Raw genomic sequence first — 21,348 nt, 5'->3', positions numbered from 1 at the left:
TACCTCTGAGCTACAACCCTAGCCCTTTTTATTTTGTTTTGAAATAGGTGTCACAAGGTTGCTGCGAGTCCCACAACATTGCTCAGACTGGCCTTGAACCTGTGATCCTCCTGCCTCAGACTCCCAATTACTAGGATTACAGAAGTGTGCCACCTGCCTGGCTCCAGAGATCCTTTTGAGAATCTGACAAGATAGTGCCAGAAAACCAAATCCTTTTAAGAATTTGATGAGCAGGCTGTGGTGGCTCATGCCTGTAATCCAGCATTCAGGAAGCTGAGATGGGAGGATCGTGGTTCACAGACAGCCTCAGCCACTTAGGGAGGCCCTCTGCAACTCAGTGAGACCCTGTTTCAGAAATAAAAAGATTTTAAAAAATAGGGCTGGGAGTGTATCTCAGAGGTAGAATGTCTACCACACACACACACAAAATGCCTGTAATCTCAGTACTTGAGAGGCTGAGACAGGAAGATTGCAGGTTCAAGGACAGCCTCAACAAGAAGTAAAAACATTCAGCAACCTAGTGAAATCCTGTTTCCAAATAATAAATAAATAAATGCGAGCGTGGTAGCACACACTTATAATCCCAGTACTTGTGAGGCTGAGATAGGAGGATCACAGGTTCAAGGACAGCCTAAGCAAGCAGTGAGACCTGTTTTTAAAAAACTTTTCTTTCTTATAAGAATGCTTTCCCCTAGTGAAATGTACAAAACTGCTATAGCCATTCATGACCTCTTGGGCTAAGAATCTCTATTCTGAAAGGATCACATTTAAACAACAGAAAGAAAGTTCCAGACTTACCTGCCACTGCCAAGATGAGAGTGTTGGTGAAATGTCGGTACAAGGAGAGCTTTACAATGTTCCTCCGAAGTTTTAACAGCTTCATTGTCTGAGTCAGGCTAATAAATATGTGTTTGCAGGTCAAGGAATTTAAAAATTCAGAAATAAAAGTCAACTAATAAATTAATCCTCAAGTTTCTTGGGGGATCTGCGTCACACCAATAGAAGTTATGGATCTCAGAGGCCTTATATCTGTCTTATTTTCACTTAATCTACAAACACTCCAAACTTCACCAAGATTAAGAAAATGGTCATGTTCAATGAAACACTGAAGAGAATACAGATCCAGGAAAAAATAAGAATTCAACATATAAGAAGAGAAATACATTTAAAAAGAAATATACATAAAAATGATGAAAAACACAACAGACAAATAAAGGGTGACTGACTAGGAGTGACGGCCAGGGACCAGGCACTATCATCACTTATCTTTAAGGAGAGCAAGTCTGTTCTCATCTGGTCCAGCTAATCCAGTCCAGGCTGATTACGCACCTGCCTACAACCTTCCGGAATTCTCCACTACTTGGTCCTGTTCTGCCATCAATGGATCTTTGCCTTTACAACCATAAATTAAGAGGACACTACAATTGTCTGCCGAGTCCTGGGCAGTTAAGACTCAAAAGCAATGACCCCGCACTCCCAGGTAAGAGAGCTGGCTTCGCCCTTTGTCGGAGCCCTGGCTGTTATCTTGGGGTCTCTAACGCCTCTCGATACTCACAGAGCTTCACAAAACACCCTTGAAAAGATACTAACCAAGAAAAGCTTTGGTCATCTGCACCCAGGGCACTTCAATTTCAAACATTTTACTATATGGCAATCCGTTCAAATCCACAAATTTACAACTCTGTTCACGCTCTTTTATTCTTTTCTTTTCTTTTTTTTGTTGTGGTACCGGAGGTAGAACCCAGGGGCTTTCCACCTTCGGGCTATACTCCCAGACCTATTTCATATTTTATTTGGAAACAGGGTCTCACTAAGTTGCCGAGAACCTCACTCAGTAGCTGAGGCTGGCTTCGAACCTGTGCGATCCTCCTGTCTCAGCCTCCCAAGCGCGGGGATTACAAGCGTGCGCACAGCTCACACTTTTTCTAATAGTCACAATTTTAAGACATTAATACTGCACAATCACACACAGGATCAAATGTATTAATAACAAAATCAATTCAAAAGAATATCAGAAAGAGTAAGTCCAAAAAACTCGAGTCCTTCACCTAAAAGGTCAAGTCCTTAATAAACTAGTATTTAATTTTAAAGAGCATGAAAAAAAAAAAAAAAAACAACCAAAAAAGAAACCTGCCTATCTATCTGCTGGCTGACTTTGTATGTAAATGCGTAAGTATTTATTCTAAAGGGTGAAGTCTTTAAACAATCCCACACAGGTTCTGAATAAGGGAACAAAATGTCCTGTAAGGGTTGAAACCTGCTTAAGAGTTGTAGAAGAATCAAAGAATCTTATTAGTTCCTAAGACCATATTTTAAGGATCAAACTTTTTTTTTGGTAGTACTGGGGGTGGAACCCAGGGGCCTTCTACCTCTGGGCAACACTCCCAGACTTATTTTATTTGGAAACAGGGTCTCTTAAACTAGCTGAGTTTGGCTTCGAACCTGTGCGATCCTCCTGTCTCAGCCTCCCAAGCACGGGGATTACAAGCGTGCGCCACCACGCCCGGCTAAGGATCAAACTCTTTTTAAAACAAGTTTCAAAGCATTTCATAATTGTTAGAGACTAAAGAAAGGGCAGGACCAAAGAGGCAGTGACCCTAACACCAAAGTGAGAGAACAAATACACCCCAAATCAAAGTAAAATGCGTATTTAAGAAAGAGAAAGCCAGATTTTATTTTGTGCTCAGTCCACAATCACTGTGATTTTAAAAATTAAGAACAAAAAAACTGCTTACCTGAATTCTAAGGATGTTAAGACTAGAAATACACTATAACCCAGATTAAAAAAAAATTAACAAAACTGGTAAAAACTACTTGCAGAAAGATTAATAGAAACCCATCTCCAAGGGGAAAAACGGCCCTCCATCACAAGCCAACAAGAAGGATATCCACCAGCACAGGGCAGTGTCTAGGAAAGCCAGGGGAATAAAGGCCAAGGAAGCGAGATCAGTCTGGGCCTGCAGACAAAGAAAAAGAGGTGGTGAGCGTGGAAGGCGGAGAGGTGCAGCGGAGAGCCAGCACACGCCGCGTTCACGGCGCCGCGGGAACGTGTGTGCTGGGAAGAAACTAAAGAAGACACGTGCTTGGCATATCATTCTTCCCTTCTTACAACCTCTGCACAGAACATACAGCTTTAAGTATTTCCCACAAAATGTCCATTACAAACTCAGTAAGATAAAATTGCTGCTAACTACCATAGAATTCCCAGCACACTAAAACTGATGTACGAGGTGACACCACCAAAAAGGGTCTAGGGTTTAAAATCTCTGTCCCATTCTGATTCCCTATTATTGAGATTCAGGATACACATTTAAAAAGATCCTTCTCATATTTTAAATACATTACTGTGTCAATGAAGAATTACTAATTTCCAGAACTGTAATATAATGAAATTTTACAAACAAAGCTCATCCTAAAATAAAATGTAAGGTAACTATGTGTACCATAACTACAAATGGCGTTGGTGTTATAGTGGTGCATATGGCTGTCTGCCAATAATTCTGGAGCTAGTTTCCACAAGTTTATATTAAGATGTAGTCTTTTTATATAGTCCAAATAACCCGATCACCAGGACATTATTGAAAGGATATCCATAAAATAATACAGGCATCAACTGCTGAGAGGGCCAGGCTTACTACAAAAGCCAAGGAGTAAGAAAGATACTATAGCAGCCACAGAAGAAAGAATGAAATTGACAGTAGGTTAGAGTTGCTAGAAGTCTAAGGAAATTACAAAGGAGAGTGTGGTTTGTTTGTTTGTTTATTTATTTTGGGGGGCGGGTCTGGGGATGGAACCCAGGAGCATCTGACCTCCAAGCTATTTTTTATTCTTTATTTTGAAACTGGGTCTCACTGAGTTGCAGAGAGCCTCACTGTGTAGCTGAGGCTGTCCACGAACCGTGATCCTTCGGTCTCCACCTCCTGAATGCTGGGATTACAAGTGCGCGCCACCATGCCCAGCGGAGAGTGTGTGGTTTAAAAAACAAATTTGCAATCACAAAGTATTTTATTTAATGGGAAATTTATTGCAAAAATGAATGAGCCCCATTTTATTGAGGACAAAGCCAAGTTTATAGATCTTACCCACCTTGAATCTAAGAAGTTATCATGTAATCTTATTTCGAAATAAGTAAAAAAATAATTGAAATGGCCCAGAGAGGATTAATTCTTCACATGAAGCCATCTCTAACTTAAATTTATCACTTAGATCTCAGTTATGCTCTGGTTATGTGATTGTCAAGCATCATGTGAAACTTAATTAGTTGCATTCGAAGGAAATCTTTAAAACTCCAATGCTGGGTAAGCAAAGAGCACTGCTACTAGAGATTAACCAGTAAGAACTAAGTCCAATGTCTGTCACATATTCAAGAATGGGAACCCACTGCCTGAGAGAAGAAAGTAAATGATTATCAATCTGGGAACAGATATAAAAGCATCCATTTATAAGGCTAATAAGATAAATTAAAAATACAAAGTGAAAGCCAGGCGTGGTGGCACACACGTGTAATCCCAGTACTTGGGAAGCTGAGACAGGAGGATCTCGCAGGTTCGAAGCCAGCCTCAGCTACCTAGTGAGGCTCTGAGTAACTTAGTGAGACCTTGTTTCCAATAAATAAAAATATAAAATAAGTCTGGGAGTAAAGCCCGGAGGTGGAAAGCCCCTGGGTTCCATCCCCAGTAAAAAACAAAACAAAACAAAACAAAACAAAACAAAACAAAAAAAACTTCAGATTTTGGATGGGGGGATAGTGGAGATTAAACCCAGGGACATTCTACCACTGAGCTACATGTCAGCCTCTTTTGTTATTTTTCATTTGGAAACATAGTCTCACTAAGTTGGAGGGCCTAAGTAGCTGAGGCTGGCCATGAACCTGCAATCCTCCTATTTCACCCTTCTAAGTGCTGGGATTACAAGTATGCACCACCAGGCCTGGCCAGATTTTGGATTTCTGAGTTTTAGAAATATTCAATCAGTAAAGTCTATGCAAATATTATGAACTATGAAAGACTCTAAAATGTAACACACTTCTGGTAAGTATTTTAGATGTGGGATACTACACCTGTATATACACTTTGAAAATCAAGTCCATACATTCTGAAATTAAGCGAGAGAAACAATAGTAGAGAAACTCAGAAACATTTCCAATTTATCCTCTCAGGACCAAACTGACCGCAAAAATTCAAAATTAGTACTGACCCCTGTAACTCTGAGGACCCCTTCCATGCCGGAGAACAAAAGATAGAGAGCTCCTGCGACCACCACCTTGTGAAGAGTGACTCCAAGGCGAGGCCTAGGGAGGAAGAGACAGCGAGTGAGTGCTCAGGAGATAGGCACCAGGCAGGCTGCGCCACAGAATGTGCTCAGCAGTGCAAGCCAACTTGGTACACCCGAAAACAGGAATGCTAGGACTCAGGATCTGGTTGTTCGTTACCGCAGCTTTTAAAAGCTTTATTATAAAAGCTGGGCATAGTGGTGCACACTTATAATCCAGCACTTGAGAGGCCGAGACAGGAGGATCGCAGGTTCGTGGCCAGCCTCAGTTATTTCATGAGGCATTCTGCAACTTAGTGAGACCCTGTTACAAAAAATAGGACTGGGGAGCGCAGTTTGGAGGCAGAATGCCCCTGGGTTCAACCCCTAGTTCCATTTTATCATAAAGCCAGTGCAGTGGCACCCACTTGCAATCCCAGTACCTGGGAGGCTGAGACAGGAGGATCACTGGATCACTAAGCTGGGGGTGTAGCTCAGAGGTAGAATAGCCCTGAGTTCAAACCCCAGTACCAAAATATATATGAAAAAAAAAAAAAAAGAAAAGGAAACAACAATAAAACCCTTATAACAAACTCATCATTCAATCCCAACATTACCAACCTGTGGCCAATCTTCTGCCCTAAGAATATCCCATTCATTTTCTACCCTTAAAGATTATCTCGAGCAATTCCTAGGCATAGTATCGTCTGTTGTCTGTGTGTGTGTGTTGACTGGGGATTGAACCCAGAGCTTTCTACCTCTGAGCTATACCCTTAGCTCCTTAAAAAAATTTTTTTTTGTTTTGAAACAGGGTCTCACTAGGTTGCTGGGAGTTCTGCTAAGTTGATGAGGCTGTTCTCAAATCATCCTCCCAAGTACAGGGACTACTGGTGTACGCTACCACACCTGGCTCTAGACATATCTTATTTGCATATGTTTCAATATATGCTTTTAACATATAAAACACAAATATAAACACCAAAGCTGTTGTTTGCTTGCTGTATACCCAAGGACCTAGAATAATACCTAGAATACAGACATTCAAAATTTTATTCAAAATTATTTTAATAAAAATACTACTAGTAGGATAAAAAGCTTTAACATCTTAATATAATCAATATACTATTGTAGATAATTAAACAAATATTTGCCACCTTAAAACCCCCAAAAAGCCGAGGATGTGACTTAGTGATGAGAGCACTTGCCTGGCATTCCTAAGGATTTGGTCCCCCACACAAAACAAACACAAGAAACCAACAAAGTACAAAAAGTGTCATGAGCAACTTTTAAGAAAAGAAATACCTTAAATTCTGTGTGTGTATGTGTGTGTGAGAGAGAGGGGGGGGTGGGAGGGAGGGAGAGAGAGAGAGAGAGATAGATACTGGGGATAGAACACAGGGACATTCTACCTCCAAGCTACATCCCAGCCCTATTTTATTTCTTATTCTGAAAGAGTCTTGCTGGGCGTGGTGGCACACGCTTGTAATCCCAGCATTTGGGAGGCTGAGAGCGGAGGATCGCTGTTCAGCCAGCCTCAGCTCTGAGTGAGGCCCTCTGCAACTCAGTGCCATGCCTTAAATCTCCTCTGCTAACTTCACTTCACGTCACCGACTTCTAGTAATAGAAAAGATTCAAGGGCCCAGCCTTTCGGTCTCTCCTTTATGTACATTCACTTCCTTGGTGACCACATCTAGCCTCTTGACTTTAACATCTATTTTTTTTGTTTTGTTTTTGTGGCTCTGGGGATGGAACCGAGGGCATTCTACCTCTGAGCTATACCCCCTGCCTTGTTTTTTATTCTTTACTTTTGAGGCAGGGTCTCACTGAGTTGCGGAGGGCCTCACTAAGTAGCTGAGGCTGTCCGCGAACCGTGATCCTCTGGTCTCAGCCTCCCAAATGCTGGGATTACAAGCATGCCCACCACGCCCGGTTACCTCTATATATTTTTTTAACTTGGGGATTGAACCCAAGGGCATTCTACCTCTGAGCCACACCCTCAGCCCCTCTTCTTTTGAAACAGTGCCTCTCTAGTTTGACGAAGACTCAATGACCTGCTGAGGCTTCCCAGAACCTGGGTCCTCCCGTCTCAGCCTCCCGAGTGCTAGGATCACAAGCTCGCGCCACCACGCCTGGCTGAACATCTACGTCTTATGACTCCCAAACTTATTCTGCCCAAACTCTCCCCCTTCTCTCCCTCCTAAGGATTAACTCATTCCGTATCTTCTTGCAGTCCCAAACCTATTCTCTTTAAGGTCTTCCTGAACAAGGTAAATTCCAATTCCTTCCAGTCGGCTGACCAGACCAAAAGAGAGCTGACAGCATCCTTGACTTCGCCTCTTCCACATTACACATCCGACTCATGAGGAAATCCCACTGGTACTACCTTCAAAACATGCATGAAACCTGGTCACAGCTCAGGATCCCTTCTGGCGGGTGCAGAGGTGGCCCCTCACTTTGGGATCTCCACCCCAAGGTCACTAGTAAGCCTTCCTTGCCCATCCTACTTCAGACTGAAGGTCCAGGGGCTGCCTCTCCCCTCTCTGCTCCACAGCACTTTTCATGGACATATTAGCTATTTAACTCACTTATTTCAACTTTGTCTATGTCCCCTTCCACCGCAAATATGAACTCAAAATCTTTTACTACTGCTGCATACCCAATGGCTGGAGTAATGCCTAGTATACAGGAGTTGCTCAATAAAATTTCTGAATAAAATTTAACTTCCAGAGTTATAGCAAGAATGTTCTTCCCTTGGTGAATTCGTTCGAACCACCCCCTCAGGCTATAGCATGGAACCCTGTCTTCTGTATTTCTACTTTTTAATTATACTCATTTAATTCTTAAAAAAAAAAATAGTCACTGTAAGTTTTCTCAAAGTTTGGTATTTCAACATTATTTGTTACACGGCTGGGTGTCTTGCAGGTGCCTGAAGTTCTAAGAAATGAGATAAAACAGTAACATCTTCCCAACACAATGCTACAAAAATTTCAGACATTTTTTACCTCAGAATTATTAATCAAGCCTTTCAGAACTACTATATTGGGAGCCTGCAACAGTGTTTCAATTTAGTCATTTTCTTTATTTACTTATTTCTTGTGGCACTGAGGACTGAACAGAGGGGCATTCCACCTCTGAGCTCTACGCCAGCCTTTTTATGTTTTGGTTTTGAAATGCCTAGTATACAGACCTAGTAATGACCCAGGCATGGTGGTGCATGCCTGTCGCCCCAATACTTGGGAGACTGAGACAGGAGGGTTGCAGGTTCAAGGACAGCCTCAGGAGGTTCTGAGGTCTCACTATACACTGAGGCTGTCCTGAAACCATCAATCCTCCTTCTTCGCTCCCCAAGTTCGAGGATCGCAGCTGTGCAGTACCCCGCCCGGTGCAGCCTCATGTGAACTTACTCGTCCGTGGAGAAAGTTGGTACTTACTTGACTATGCCGTACCCCAGGCTGACTATGATGACCAGGATTCGAGCCAGTGAGCGTTTCACTGCTGACAAGAGCTCTGCAAGGATCAAGGCTCCTTGGACTACGGGAAGAGAGAGAACGGCTCTGTACTGTAGGCCCAGCTCCAAGGCAGAATCCCGTCACCAAGCTCCATCACTAACGCTCTTCAGAATGAGTACTTAACTAGTCCTACCAAAACAATGCCTCTTTTGCAGAGTGTGTGTGTGCTGGGGGGAGGCGTACTGGGGATTGAAACCTCAGGGCTGTTTTGTTTTTATTTTGTAAGAGGGTCTGGCCAAATTACCACAGGCTGTGGCTTGGAGCCCGAGAGTCTTCTGTCTCAGCCTCCCAGGCTGGAATTCCAGCCGTGCACCACCACACCCAGCTCATCAACTGTGATTTTTATAAGCAAACAAGCTGATTATGACTTACAATCCTACAGGTATAGCAGTCTAGGTATGCTCAATTCATGTCACCAGCTTCATTAAAACCTCAACAGGATGCCTCACCCATATGGAGAGCTTATCACATGGAGGGAATTTTTCAAACATTTAAAAAAAAAATGAAATATAGCAGCTATATGTGAAAAAGTATAGAATACACATATGTGTAGGCAAGTTAAGAGCTTTAAATTTTAAATCTATCTTTAAGCCCTTTCAAGGATGTAGGAAAGACCTAATTACTCTATTTTGCAACAATAATCTTCAATGAAGCTACAGAGGCTATCTCAATATACTTCCCTACAAGACATTTTCTGAGCCAGGCATGGTGGTGCATGCCTGTCATCCCAACACTTGAGAGGCCGAGATGGGAGGATTGCAGGTTCAAGGACAGCCTCAGAAAGTGGTGAAACTCTCAGCAACCTAGCAAGTCTGTGTATCAAAATAAGTATAGTGCAGAGGTAGAATGCCCCTGGATTCAATCCCCAATACCATAAAAAATAAAATTAAAAAAAAATTGTTATAAGTAGTTCACCTTACTAAACCATAAGCATCTTCCTATGTTCTTGGTATTACTGAATTTCATCAAGTCAAAGATGTACTTTCCCCACACAGTTTATGATCTTTGGAATCAAGAAGCATCTTACCGTCGAGGGCAACTTACTGGCATTCCTGATTGGCATTGCTTATTTCTTTCTTACATGTATATACTAATGGCATCTTAGGGTATGTAGCTCAGTGGCAGAGGACTTGCCTGATGTGTGCAAGGCCCTGGGTTTTATCCCCAGCACCACAAATGATAACAATGATGATGATGGTGGTGGTGGTGGTGCCTTAGATACCAATGGCAATTGAGACTTAAATGATGCTAATAATCACTCACAAAATGGCCCACTACTTTTGTTAACTTTAGCAAGCATATTTCGATAAAATTATTCCTATATCACAGAATCCATTGGTAACATGATTAAAAAAAAAGTCACATTAATAGTGTGCTTGCTGGTCATGGTGACGTAGGCTTGCAATCCTGGCATTCAAGGCTGAGATAGGAGAATTATGGTTCGCAGCCAGCCTCAGCTACTTAGTGAGGAGGCCCTTTGCAAGTCAGTGAGATCCTGTTTCAAAATAAAGAATAAATAATAGGACTAGGAGTATAGCTCTGAGGTAGAATGCCCCTGGGTTCCATCCCCAGTACTGAAAATAAATAAATAAATAAATAAATAAACAAATAAATAAATAGTGACTGTGCTTAAGTTTTCTAATAATTGAGTAATCGAAAAGGAAGACCTATTGCCGGCCGTGGTGGTGCACGCTTGTAATCCCCGTGCTTGGGAGGCTGAGACAGGAGGATCGCACAGGTTCAAAGCCAGCCTCAGCTACTTAGTGAGTCTCAGCAACTTGGTGAGACCCTGTTTCCAAATAAAATATAAAATAGGTCTGGGAGTATAGCCCGGAGGTTGAAAGCCCCTGGGTTCCATCCCCAGTACAACCAAAAAAAAAAAAAGGAAGACCTATTAATGACTGCTGACCTCAGGAAAGTTTTTGCAGATTTCACCCATCATGTAAAGTGGCAGATTTATTACTTACCAGATTCTCCTTTGTATCGGATGTTCTGAAATTCTGCATAGAAGACAGCTTTCTCAAGCATTCCCAGGAAGATGACAGCACCTATCCAAAACTGAATTCTCAGGAGATCTCTCCAATAGCAAGCAGACCATGCCAGCCACAGAACACCAAACAGGACGTACACAATACACATTACCATGAAAAACTGAAATCCAATTGGGTGAGAGATAAAAAAGAGAATTAGAGACAAAAGCTATGTATCTAGATTTAGAATCAGAACACTGTCTTAACAAACTAGAAAAACAAATATTCTATTTTCCATTTGAAAAAATAATTCTTTCTTGTTGTTTTTTTTTGTTTTGTTTTGTTTTGTTTTTTGCAGAACTGGAGATTGAACCCAGCCACAGCCCGTTTTTCATTCTTTATTTTGAAAGAGGGTCTCACTAAGTAGCTGAGGCTGGCCAAGAAGCTGTGATCCGCCTGCCTCAGTTTCAAGAGTACTGTGATTACAAGTGGGCGCCACTGCATAAGGCCTTCTTTGGAGTTTAATACTCTTCTTGAGTCGATACAGACTTTGTAAGGACTTATCCTCAAGAGTGTTATCTTCTGTTAACAAGAGCATTTTCAGCTCACAATCCAAAAATTATATAAATAAAGACAACTAAAAAGAATGCATGGCAGAAAAAAAGATATACCTACAGCCATAAGACACTAGACACTACAGAATGGAAAAACTCCTAAGGAAAAGGAAGAAGAAAACAATCAGGACAAAGGAAGCCTGCAGCAGATGAACCTTCTCAGACACAGGCGTAGCGTGCGCCTAGACACAAGGCAAATGAAGAGGGGGAACTTTGTCGTGGAGTTACGTTAAGTGGACTTAGAAAGCGGGTCACAAAGAGATGGGCCCTGCTCCAGATGCTGAGAAGGTGGGATGGGAGGCACTCTCTGGGGTCCTGTCTAGGTCTAATGTCCATGAAGGCATTAACCTCTTCATTTTACAAATTAAAAAAATGAGGCCCACAGGTACAGTCACTCTCCCACGATCACAGTCTAAAGAGAGCACCAAATCTCAAGCAACTCTTTCTTTGTGGTACTGGGGGTAGAACCCAGGGCCTTCTATCACCGGGCTACATTCCCAGACCTATTTTAGTCTTTATTTGGAAATAATAGGGTCTCATTAAGTTGCTGAGAGCCTCACTGAGTAGCTGAGGCTGGCTTTGAACCTGTACGACCTCCTGTCTCCGCCTCCCAATCACAGGGATGAAAACTGTGCGCTACCATGCCCAGCACTCAAGCAACTTTTTTGAATGCTAGAGAAAAATTCTTCAAAAATAATATGGCCACAAAATATGGACAATCATTTCAGTTAACTCATTGAATGTGGAAACTAAAAGTGTAAGTTCACTTACAATCATCAATGGATAGTCTTCAAGCGTGAGATATTCATAGGGACCCTTTACTTCAACAGTCACTGCCAAAACAAGTCCTCAGAATTAATTTAAGATTCCGAATTAAAAACAGTCTAGTATTTCTTTAATAAAATTAATGATAAATTTATTGGGTCATTTTCTCTTAGCCACACCAATTCTAGCTAATACTGCACTACATTTGTGCAGCACTCTGAAATTCATTTAAAACCGGGCTGGGATAGGAGGATCACAGGTTCCCGGCCAGCCCGAGCTACTTGGTGAGGCCATCTGTAACTTAGTGAGATTCTATTTCAAAATAAAGAATAAAAAATAGGACTGGGGGTGTAGCTCAGAGGTAGAATGCCCCTGGGTTCAAATCCCAATACTGCCAAAAACATTTAAGTTAGTATTTTCATAGTTCCATGCCCTTTTCTCATACTCACTTCCCTTACACACTACACTGAACGGTCTTTCCTCCGCAAAGCCTCCTCTGAGCTGGCCACGTGGGACTGGTCTGCATCTCCTCTAAATCCCAATCATCTCTCACGTATACTATTTCTTGCAACACATCACTAACTGCTTCATAGGTAGGGCCTCCTCTCTTCACTGTCATCTTGTGTCTTCCATTCCACCTCAGCTGTACTTCCTATGGCTTTAACTGATTTCACTGACTTCAATTTTTCTTTTCTTTGTGGTATTAAGGACTGAACCCAGGGGACAGTCTACCTCTCAGCTACACCCCAGCCCGGTGTGTGTGTGCACGTGCACTTATGTGTTGCTGGGGATTGTACCCAGGGGCACTCTACTTCCGAGCTATACTCCCAGCCTGATTTTTTATTCTTTGTTTTGAAACAGGGTCTAAGTTGCGGAGGGCCTCACTAAGTAGCTGAGGCTGGCTGTGAATCTGGGTCTTCCTGTCTCAGCCTCCCAAGTATTATTACAAGCATGTACCACCACGCCTGACTCTTTTTTTTTGGCAGGTCTGGGGACGGAACCCAGGGGCTCTGAGCTACACCCCCAGCCCTATTTTATTTTTCTTTTTTTGGTGGTACTGGGGTTCCTGGAAACCCTTCTACCTCCGAGCTACACTCCCAGACCTATTTTTATACTTTTTTTTTATTTGGAAACAGGGTCTCTTAAGCCAGCATGGCTGGCTTCCAACCTGTGCGGTCCTCCAGTCTCCACCTCCCAAACAGGGGGGGGGGGGGGGATTACCCGGCTTCCCAGCCCTATTTTTTATTCTTTATTTGGAAACAGGGTCTCACTGAGTTGCAAAGAGCCTCACTAAGTAGCTGAGGCTGTCCGTGAACCGCGAACCTCCAGTCGCAGCCTCCCAAATGCTGGGCTTACAAGCGTGTGCCACCACGCCCGGCTTATTTTTAAATTTTGAAACAGGGTCTCAGTAGGTTGCTGAGAGTCTCACTAAGTTGTTGACGCTGGTCTTGAACCTACAATCTTGTTTCAACCCCCCAAGTATTGGGATTACAGGTCTATATCACTATGCCCAACTTGCTGACTTCAATTTTATGTGATCATGCTACATTAATGTATCACTTTCAGAATGAAAATACTTTTTTCAAAAAAATCCTACAAATTCATATTGACTCACACAAATAATGTGCCCTCCGTCAGATGGAAAGCAATCCAGCTCTCTGGTATGAAGATCTCCCAGGTTGTTCATATCAAATGAGAAAACACAGGTTCAAATGGAAACAAACACTGTCTAGTAAAACTGGAATTGGTGTTTACCAAAACATGCTAGTTAAGCTGGGCATGGTAGCACATGCCTGTAATTCCAGTACTTGGGAAGGTGAGACAGGAGGATCTCAGGTTCAAAGTCAGCCTCTTCAATTTAGTCAAGCTCAAGCCAGGTATGTTGGTGCACGCTTGTAATCCCAGCATTTGAGAGGCTGAGACATGAGGATCATGGTTCACTGCCAGCCTCAGCTACTTAGTGAGGCCTCTGCAACTCAGTGAGACCCTGTTTCAAAATAAAGAATAAAAAATAGGACTGGGGGCGCCTCTGGGAGGTAGCATGCCCCTGGGTTCCATCCCAAGTACTGCCAAAAAAAAAAAAAAAAAAAAAAAGAAGTCAATTAGTTAAGCTCTCAGAAACTCTGTGAGACCTTGTTAACCAAATAAAAGAGGAGCCAGGTTTGGTGGCGCACACTTGTAATCTCAGCATTTGGGAGGCTGAGACAGAAGGATCACGGTTTGCAGATAGTCTCAGCTACTTAGTGAGACCCTTTGCAACTCAGTGAGACCCTGTTTAAATATAAAGAATAAAAAATAGTGCTGAGGTGTAGCTCAGAGGTAGAATGCCCCTGGGTTCTATCCCTAGTACTGAAAAAAAAAAAAAAAGCTGCCTCTTGGCACATGGGTCAGGTGCCTGGGTGGGACCCTGAGGCTACTGCTCAGGGGTTGAAACAGGGACTCACTGGGTTGCAAAGACCTCACTAAGTAGGCTGGCTGCAAACCGCGATCCTCCAGTCTCAGACTCCCGAAGGATGTATGTTTTATGACCCTCCTCATTATGATGTACAACTGCAATGCACTAATAAAATAATTAGGAAGAAAGAGCGGGTGTGGTATATTTAAAGAATATGTAGTCTGAGACTACACATAATAACCACATAGACATTTTTATATCAGGCAACAAAATGTAAACTGGAACAGGCTATAAAGAGTTTATAAACCTTGCTAGAATAGACCAAGTAATATGTGCATGTATGAACGTATCACTTTGACTCTCATGTTGTATCATTACAATGCACCAATAAAAGTATTCAATTTGCTGTGACAGATGGACATTTTATAGGCAACTAGGAGTCATCAAAAGTTTTAATGGAAATATAATAAAACAGATAATTCTAGGACTTTTAGATGCGATAGTTAAGCCTCACTTTAATGTGCCTTCCAGTTCCAAACAACAGATGGGAAAAATATAAAAAAAGAAAATAAAGCTGGGCATGGTGGCATATACCTGTATAATCCCAATACTTGGGAGACGGACACAGGAGGACTGCAAGTTCAAGGCCAGCCTGAGCAAGAAGCGAGACCCTCGGCAGCTTAGTGAGACTCCAGAAACTAAAAAATAGAAAGGGCTGGGCAGGGCAGCTCAGAAGCAGAATGCCTCTGGGTCAAGCCTCAGCGCTCCCCGAAAGAAGGGAAACCAAAAAACACCTAAATTTGAAAGCAACATAACAATTTTGAAGAACCAAAGCTGAACAGAAACTCTGTAAGGCGCAGAAGGCTAAATCAGTCACATTGACCTCTGAGCTCAAAAGCAGGCTGCATAGTAGCTGAGAGCCTATAGAATGGGTAGCAACAAAAGAAAATTGTACTCAGGAAGAACTCCTGAGGCACTGGAAATTATCTCTGTCAATTTAAAATTTCCATTTTGATTTGGTGACCAAGTTTTGACAATTCTAGTTCAGAAAATCAAGATCATGATACTAATTCGAAAATTTTATGCCTGGGCATGATGACATACTTGGGAGGCTGAGACAGGAGATCACAGGTTCACAGCCAGCCTTGGCAACTTAGTGATGCCCCCAGGAATTCAGTGAGACCCTGTTTCAAAATGAAAGAATAAAAAATAGGGCTGGGAGTATAGCTTAAAGGTAGAATGCCCCTAGGTTCCATTCTTAATACCACATAAACAAATAAATAAATAAATAAATAAATAAAGCAGGTGAACCAAGGTTAGGAAATCAAAATCCAGTACCTACAATACCTAAGAAGAAAAGCATATGTGAAGTGTTTGGGACTGTGTCTAATATTATATGCAAAAAAAAAAAAAAAAAAAAAAAAGTAAGGCCGGGCGTGGTGGCGCACGCTTGTAATCCCTGTACTTGGGAGGCGGAGACAGGAGGATCGCGCAGGTTTGAAGCCAGCCGTGCTGGCCTATGAGACCCTGTTTCTTCCAGGAACCCCAGTACCACCAAAAAGAAAAAAAAGTTAATTTTTCTCCTCCAATTCCCCCCCCCCTTTTTTTTTTTTGCAGTAGTAGGGATTGAACCCAGGAACATTCTACCTCCAAGCTACACCCCCAACCCTCTTTTTATTCTTTATTTTGAAACAGAGTCTCACTAAGTGTCAGAGGACCTGTGATCCCCTGTCTCAGCCTCCCAAGTACTGGGATTACAAGTGTGCACCACCACATCTAGCTCTCCTCAAATTTTTCTACCTAACAGCTTTCCTGGTAAATTATTCCCGCACTTAAAGCAATCTTACCCTACCCACCCTGCATGACACAAGTAGAAAATAACTTTGAGAAGCAAGGAATTGAACTTACTGGTAAAAAGAGTGCTTAATGCATTTTCTTTAGATGATTCCTTTGAGGGAGAAATTCCAATATGCACAATAAAAATGTACGGTGCATCTTGCCAAGTTTGCAACGGTTCATGCATTACCTAGAGGTGGGGGAGAAAGACATCAAAACTTAAGGTCTAAGTAATTAAGGGCACATGTTAATAATTCAACATGAAAGTTTTGCTTCAGAATATGTCTCAGAAATAGCACAGAATTTTTCATCGCCATTAAAACAGTGAACATGCCGGGCGTGGTGGCGCACGCTTGTAATCCCCGCGCTTGGGAGGCAGAAACAGGAGGATCGCGCAGGTTCGAAGCTAGCCCCACGCGCTGGCTTAGGAGACCCTGTTTCCAAATAAAAAAAATGCAAAAATAGGTCTGGGAGTGTAGCCCAGAGGTAGAAGGGCTTCCAGGAACCCCAGTACCACCAAAAAAATAAATAAATTTAAAAAAATAAATAAATAAAACACTGAACATAACAAATCCAGCAAGCCTGCAGTAAATACAATAAAGTAGCTAGATGTTGAATTACTAAAGGCATTCTGTATGGTTATCCACAAGCCATATTTAACTTTTTGACCCCAAGAAAGCCTCAACTAGGATACTAGGTTATATTTTATACAGTTATAAAACTAAGAAATTGCTGGGCGTGGTGGGCACGCTTGTAATCCCTGCACTTGGGAGGCTGAGACAAGAGAATGGCGCAGGTTCGAAGCCAGCCTCAGATACTTAGTGAGGCTCTCAGCAACTTAGTGAGAACGTTTCCAAGTAAAATAGAAAATAGGTCTGGGAGTGTACCCCAAAGGTAGAAAAGCCCCTGGGTTCCACCTCAGTACCACAAAAATAATTAAATAAATTTTCAAAAAAATCTTATCCTGGGCTAATCTCTGTGGGAGGGAAGAACACCTCCTAAACACAGGAAGGCAAACAGCCCCTGTGTGCCTCTTGATTTCCACACAGACCACTCTTACTAACACAAGACAGAGACAAAGATAAAGGACATGGACATGGAAAACCACTGGCTTGTTCCTTGTGGTATGAAAGGAGGCACTGAAACTTAAGACTTGTAATTTATTACTCTCTGTCCTAAAAGGAGACTATTATCCAGAGATGTTTGGGTAAGTGTCCCTGATTTATAAATCCCCTCAAAGTGTTAACAGACTTTACCCTTGTATTTTCTACAGAATCAGTTTTTCTCAAATGCCCAAAATATTCTACAAACCAAGGAAAGACTGCAGAGTTCAAGACTTAGATCCTATGATACAAATCCAAAGTGTCGAAGCTGGCAGACCCAGTGACCCTGCAACTAGACCTTTGCTAGGTCACTGTAGTCACTAACAAGGACGGCAGGCCGGATCTCACATGATCTCTGCCAAGATTCACAGCATCTGTGAGAAAACAAAACTCTGAGCCGGTGTGGTGGGCACGCTTGTCATCCCAGCACTCGGGGGGCTGACACAGGAGGATCGCGGTTCACAGCCAGCCTCAGCTACTTAGGGAGGCCCTTTGCAACTCAGTGAGATCCTCTTTCAAAATAAAGAATAAAAAATAGGGCTGGGGTGTGGCTCGGAGGTCGAATGCCCCTGGCTTCCATCCCCAGACCCTAAAAAAAAAAAAAAAAAAAAAACCCCTATAGCTTCAAAGTCATGTGTATCATATGTTCTACTACCCATAATTATTTAGCGTTTCCTAAACTTATTCATTAACCAATAAAACTTTTTAGTGTAATAAACTGATCTGCTATTAAATTTTATATCTTTTTTTTTTTTTGGTGGTGGTACTGGGGGTGGAACCCAGAGGCTTTCTACCTCCGGGCTATACTCCCAGACCTTTTTTACATTTTATTTGGAAACAGGGTCTCACTAAGTTGCTGAGAGCCTCACTAAGTAGCTGAGGCTGGCTTCGAACCCGTGTAATCCTCCTGTCTCAGCTTCCCAAGCGCAGGGATTACAAGCGTGTGCCACCACGCCCTGCCAAATTTTATATCTTAAAACTGCCTTTTACATATTTCAGAAAGTACTGATTAATTCTCACAATCGAGATTTTGAGATTTTTTTGGTAAAAAAATTTTACCAAATACTGATAGAAATGTAAAATTTATTACATGCTGAATCCCCACAACCCTATCATACAGGTACGATTATTAGCTCATTCTATGTCTTAATTGAGGAAAATTTCACCCAAGTCGTTATTTCAACAAATTTACTATGTATAATCCAATGGATTGTGGTATGTACATGATACACAAACATCACCCCCATCTGTTCCTAAACATTTTCTTCATCCCAAAACAAGAAAACACTTCATCTCCCTCCCACCACTTACACCCACGAAGCTATTCCTGTCCCAAGGACTCATGTATTTTGAACATTTCCTATAAATGGAACGAATCACACAGCATTGTCTTTTTGCACTCACTAACATACCGTTTTCAAGGTTCAACCATGTAGTAGCCTGCATTTCATCCACAATGAATGGTATAGACATAAAACAGGGTTCTGTTCCTTTTCGGAGTTTGAGCTTTGTGAGCTTCTCAATATTTCTTTTTTCTTTTTTTGGGGGTGGTACTGGGGATGGAACCCTTCTACCTCCGGGCTACACTCCAAGACCTATTTTATATTTTGTTTGGAAACAGGGTCTCTTAAACCAGCCAGGCTGGCTTCAAACCTGTGGGATCCTCCTGTCTCCGCCTCCCAAGCACGGGGATTACAAGGGTGCACCATCACCACCATCATCACCATGATCACCACCATCATCACCATCACCACCACCACCACCATCACCATCACCATCATCATAGGAAGAGGAAGAGGAAGACCACTCACTTTTAGCAATCTTTTCTTAGGAGAAGGGATAGGAAGTCACATTTCCTCTACAACCTCGTATGTTTCATGAGAGGTTTAATAAAAGTAAAGGTACTATACTTTTGAGTAACACTATAAATAGGATTATAAGGTATTTACCTCAGGCTCAATTTTCTGGAGAGAAGATTAAATGATAGGTAATTCTTTGAATTCCTTTGACTACAATCTCCCTAAATATTTCTTAAAGTTACCTGTCGTATTCAACTGAGTCACCTTTCAGACCAGCTTTGTTAACTAGGAACAAGGTTCAAGCCTTGAACAGAATTCAAAGCATAGAAAACACAGAATAAGTCTCCAGCCAGCCTCAGCTGCTTAGCAAGGCCCTTTGCAACTCAGTGAGATCCTGTTTCAAAAAATAAAGACTAGTCGGGCATGGTGGCGCAAACTTGTAACCCCAGTACTTAAGAGGCTGAGACAGGAAGATCTGGGTTGTGGACAGCCTCAGCTACTAGTGAGGCCCTTTGCAAACTCAGTGAGACCCTGTTTCCAAATAAAGAATAAGCCAGGTGTGTTGGCGCACGCTTGTAATCCCCGCGCTTGGGAAGCGGAGACAGGAGGATCACGTAGGTTCGAAGCCAGCCGTGCTGGCTTAAGAGACCCTGTTTCCAAATAAAAAAAAAAATATATAAAATAGGTCTGGGAGTGTAGCCCGGAGGTAGAAGGGCTTCCAGGAACCCCAGTACCACCAAAAATAAATAAATAAATAAATAAATAAATAAATAAATAAATAAATAAATAAAATAAAAAACAGGGCTGGGGCATAGCTTGGAGGTAGAATGGCCCTGAATACCAATCCAGTACTACCAAAGGAGGAAAAAAAAAAAAAAAAAAAGACTAGAAAATAGGGCTGGAGGTGTAGCTCAGAGGTAGAAGGGCCCTGAGTTCCATCCCTCGTGCCTAAAAAAAAAGGGCAAGCCGGGTGTGATGGTGCACACCAATTCCAGTACTTAGCGGGATTGCAAGTTCAAGACTAGCCTCAGCAACACAAGACTCTCACCAAATCAGCAATACCCTATTTCAAAATGAAAGAATAAAAAGAAGCTAGGTATACACTTCAGAGGTAGAGTGGCACTGAGTAGTTCAATCCCCAGTAAAAAAAAAAAAAAAAAAAAGAAAGAAATCAAAGCTGAAGCTAGTTGGTGGCACACACTTGTAATCCCAGTACCCAGGACCTGGGAGGATAAGACAAGAGGACTGCAGTTCAAGGCAGCCTGAGCAACTTAGTAAAACCTACAGCAATTTAGCAAGGAGGCAGAATGCCCCAGATTCAAGGTTCAATTCCCAGTACAAAAAAAAAAAAAAAAAAACCAGTCAAGAAGCTGAACAAGTCAAGTGTGATGCATGTTTGTAATCACAGTACCTAGGCTGAGAGAGAAGGATGCAGGTTCATAGCCAGCCTCAGCTACTTTATGAGGCCCTCAGCTACTTAGAGAGACGTTGTTTCAAAATAAATAATAAAAAATAGGGCTGAGTGTAGCTCAGAGGTAGACCGCCCCTAGGTTCAATCCCTAGTTCCACCAAAAATAAATAAATAAATAAATAAATTATAGGGAACTGGAAAATGACCTGTCCACAGGGACTTTGAAAAACTCCAAAATATTAGTGGAAATCTAGTGGCCACACGTACGTCCAGAGCTATGTCCACATGCCCAGAGCTGTGTGAAGGCCAAGGTGAAGCCTGAGAAGGCTTTAGCCACTCACCTCTGACGAAAGTAAGGCTCTGTGCAAACAGGAAATAAAAGTTAACAGAGTCGTATACTGTTAAAGACGCCAGATACAAGGTGGTGTATTGTGTAAGTCCATTATGTAAAATGTTCAGAAGAGGTAAATCATAAACAGAAAGTAGACTCATAATTGCCAGAGTGCGAAAAAGGAAAAATGGAGAGTAACTGATAATGGGGTAAAGGGTTACTTTTGAGAGTCATGAATTATGAAATTAGTGATTAGTGGTTGTACAATATACGAATGGACTAAAAACGATTTAAGTTACATGCTTTAAGAGAATACAGCTTTTGAGATATATATACTATGTCTCAAGTTGTTATACATTTAAAAC

At 42.0% G+C, this 21,348-nt stretch overlaps 1 protein-coding gene across 5 annotated transcripts in view; it reads right to left on the bottom strand.

Annotated features, from left to right (window-relative positions):
• Positions 1 to 21,348, bottom strand: part of TMEM87A (transmembrane protein 87A) — a gene marked incomplete at both ends in the record, with an annotated part of 52,304 nt that overhangs the window by 17,939 nt on the left and 13,017 nt on the right. For 2 of the 5 annotated variants that reach the window (XM_080707983.1, XM_080707981.1), the window contains 7 exons: positions 799 to 896; positions 3,580 to 3,662; positions 5,197 to 5,290; positions 8,682 to 8,781; positions 10,727 to 10,910; positions 12,115 to 12,176; positions 16,412 to 16,529. In XM_080707983.1, the coding sequence (XP_080564109.1) occupies positions 799 to 896; positions 3,580 to 3,662; positions 5,197 to 5,290; positions 8,682 to 8,781; positions 10,727 to 10,910; positions 12,115 to 12,176; positions 16,412 to 16,529 (739 nt within the window). Of the gene's footprint in view, positions 1 to 798; positions 897 to 2,877; positions 2,958 to 3,579; positions 3,663 to 5,196; positions 5,291 to 8,681; positions 8,782 to 10,726; positions 10,911 to 12,114; positions 12,192 to 16,411; positions 16,530 to 21,348 lie in introns of all 5 variants that reach the window. The other 3 variants (XM_080707984.1, XM_080707985.1, XM_080707982.1) reach the window with 2 other exon arrangements.

This window comes from Muscardinus avellanarius, assembly GCF_963383645.1.
Source record: "Muscardinus avellanarius genome assembly, chromosome: 12".
In the NCBI taxonomy this organism is placed as follows: domain Eukaryota; kingdom Metazoa; phylum Chordata; class Mammalia; order Rodentia; family Gliridae; genus Muscardinus; species Muscardinus avellanarius.
Note: the sequence above shows the minus strand (reverse complement) of the source record. Positions and strands in the feature narration are given on the sequence as shown.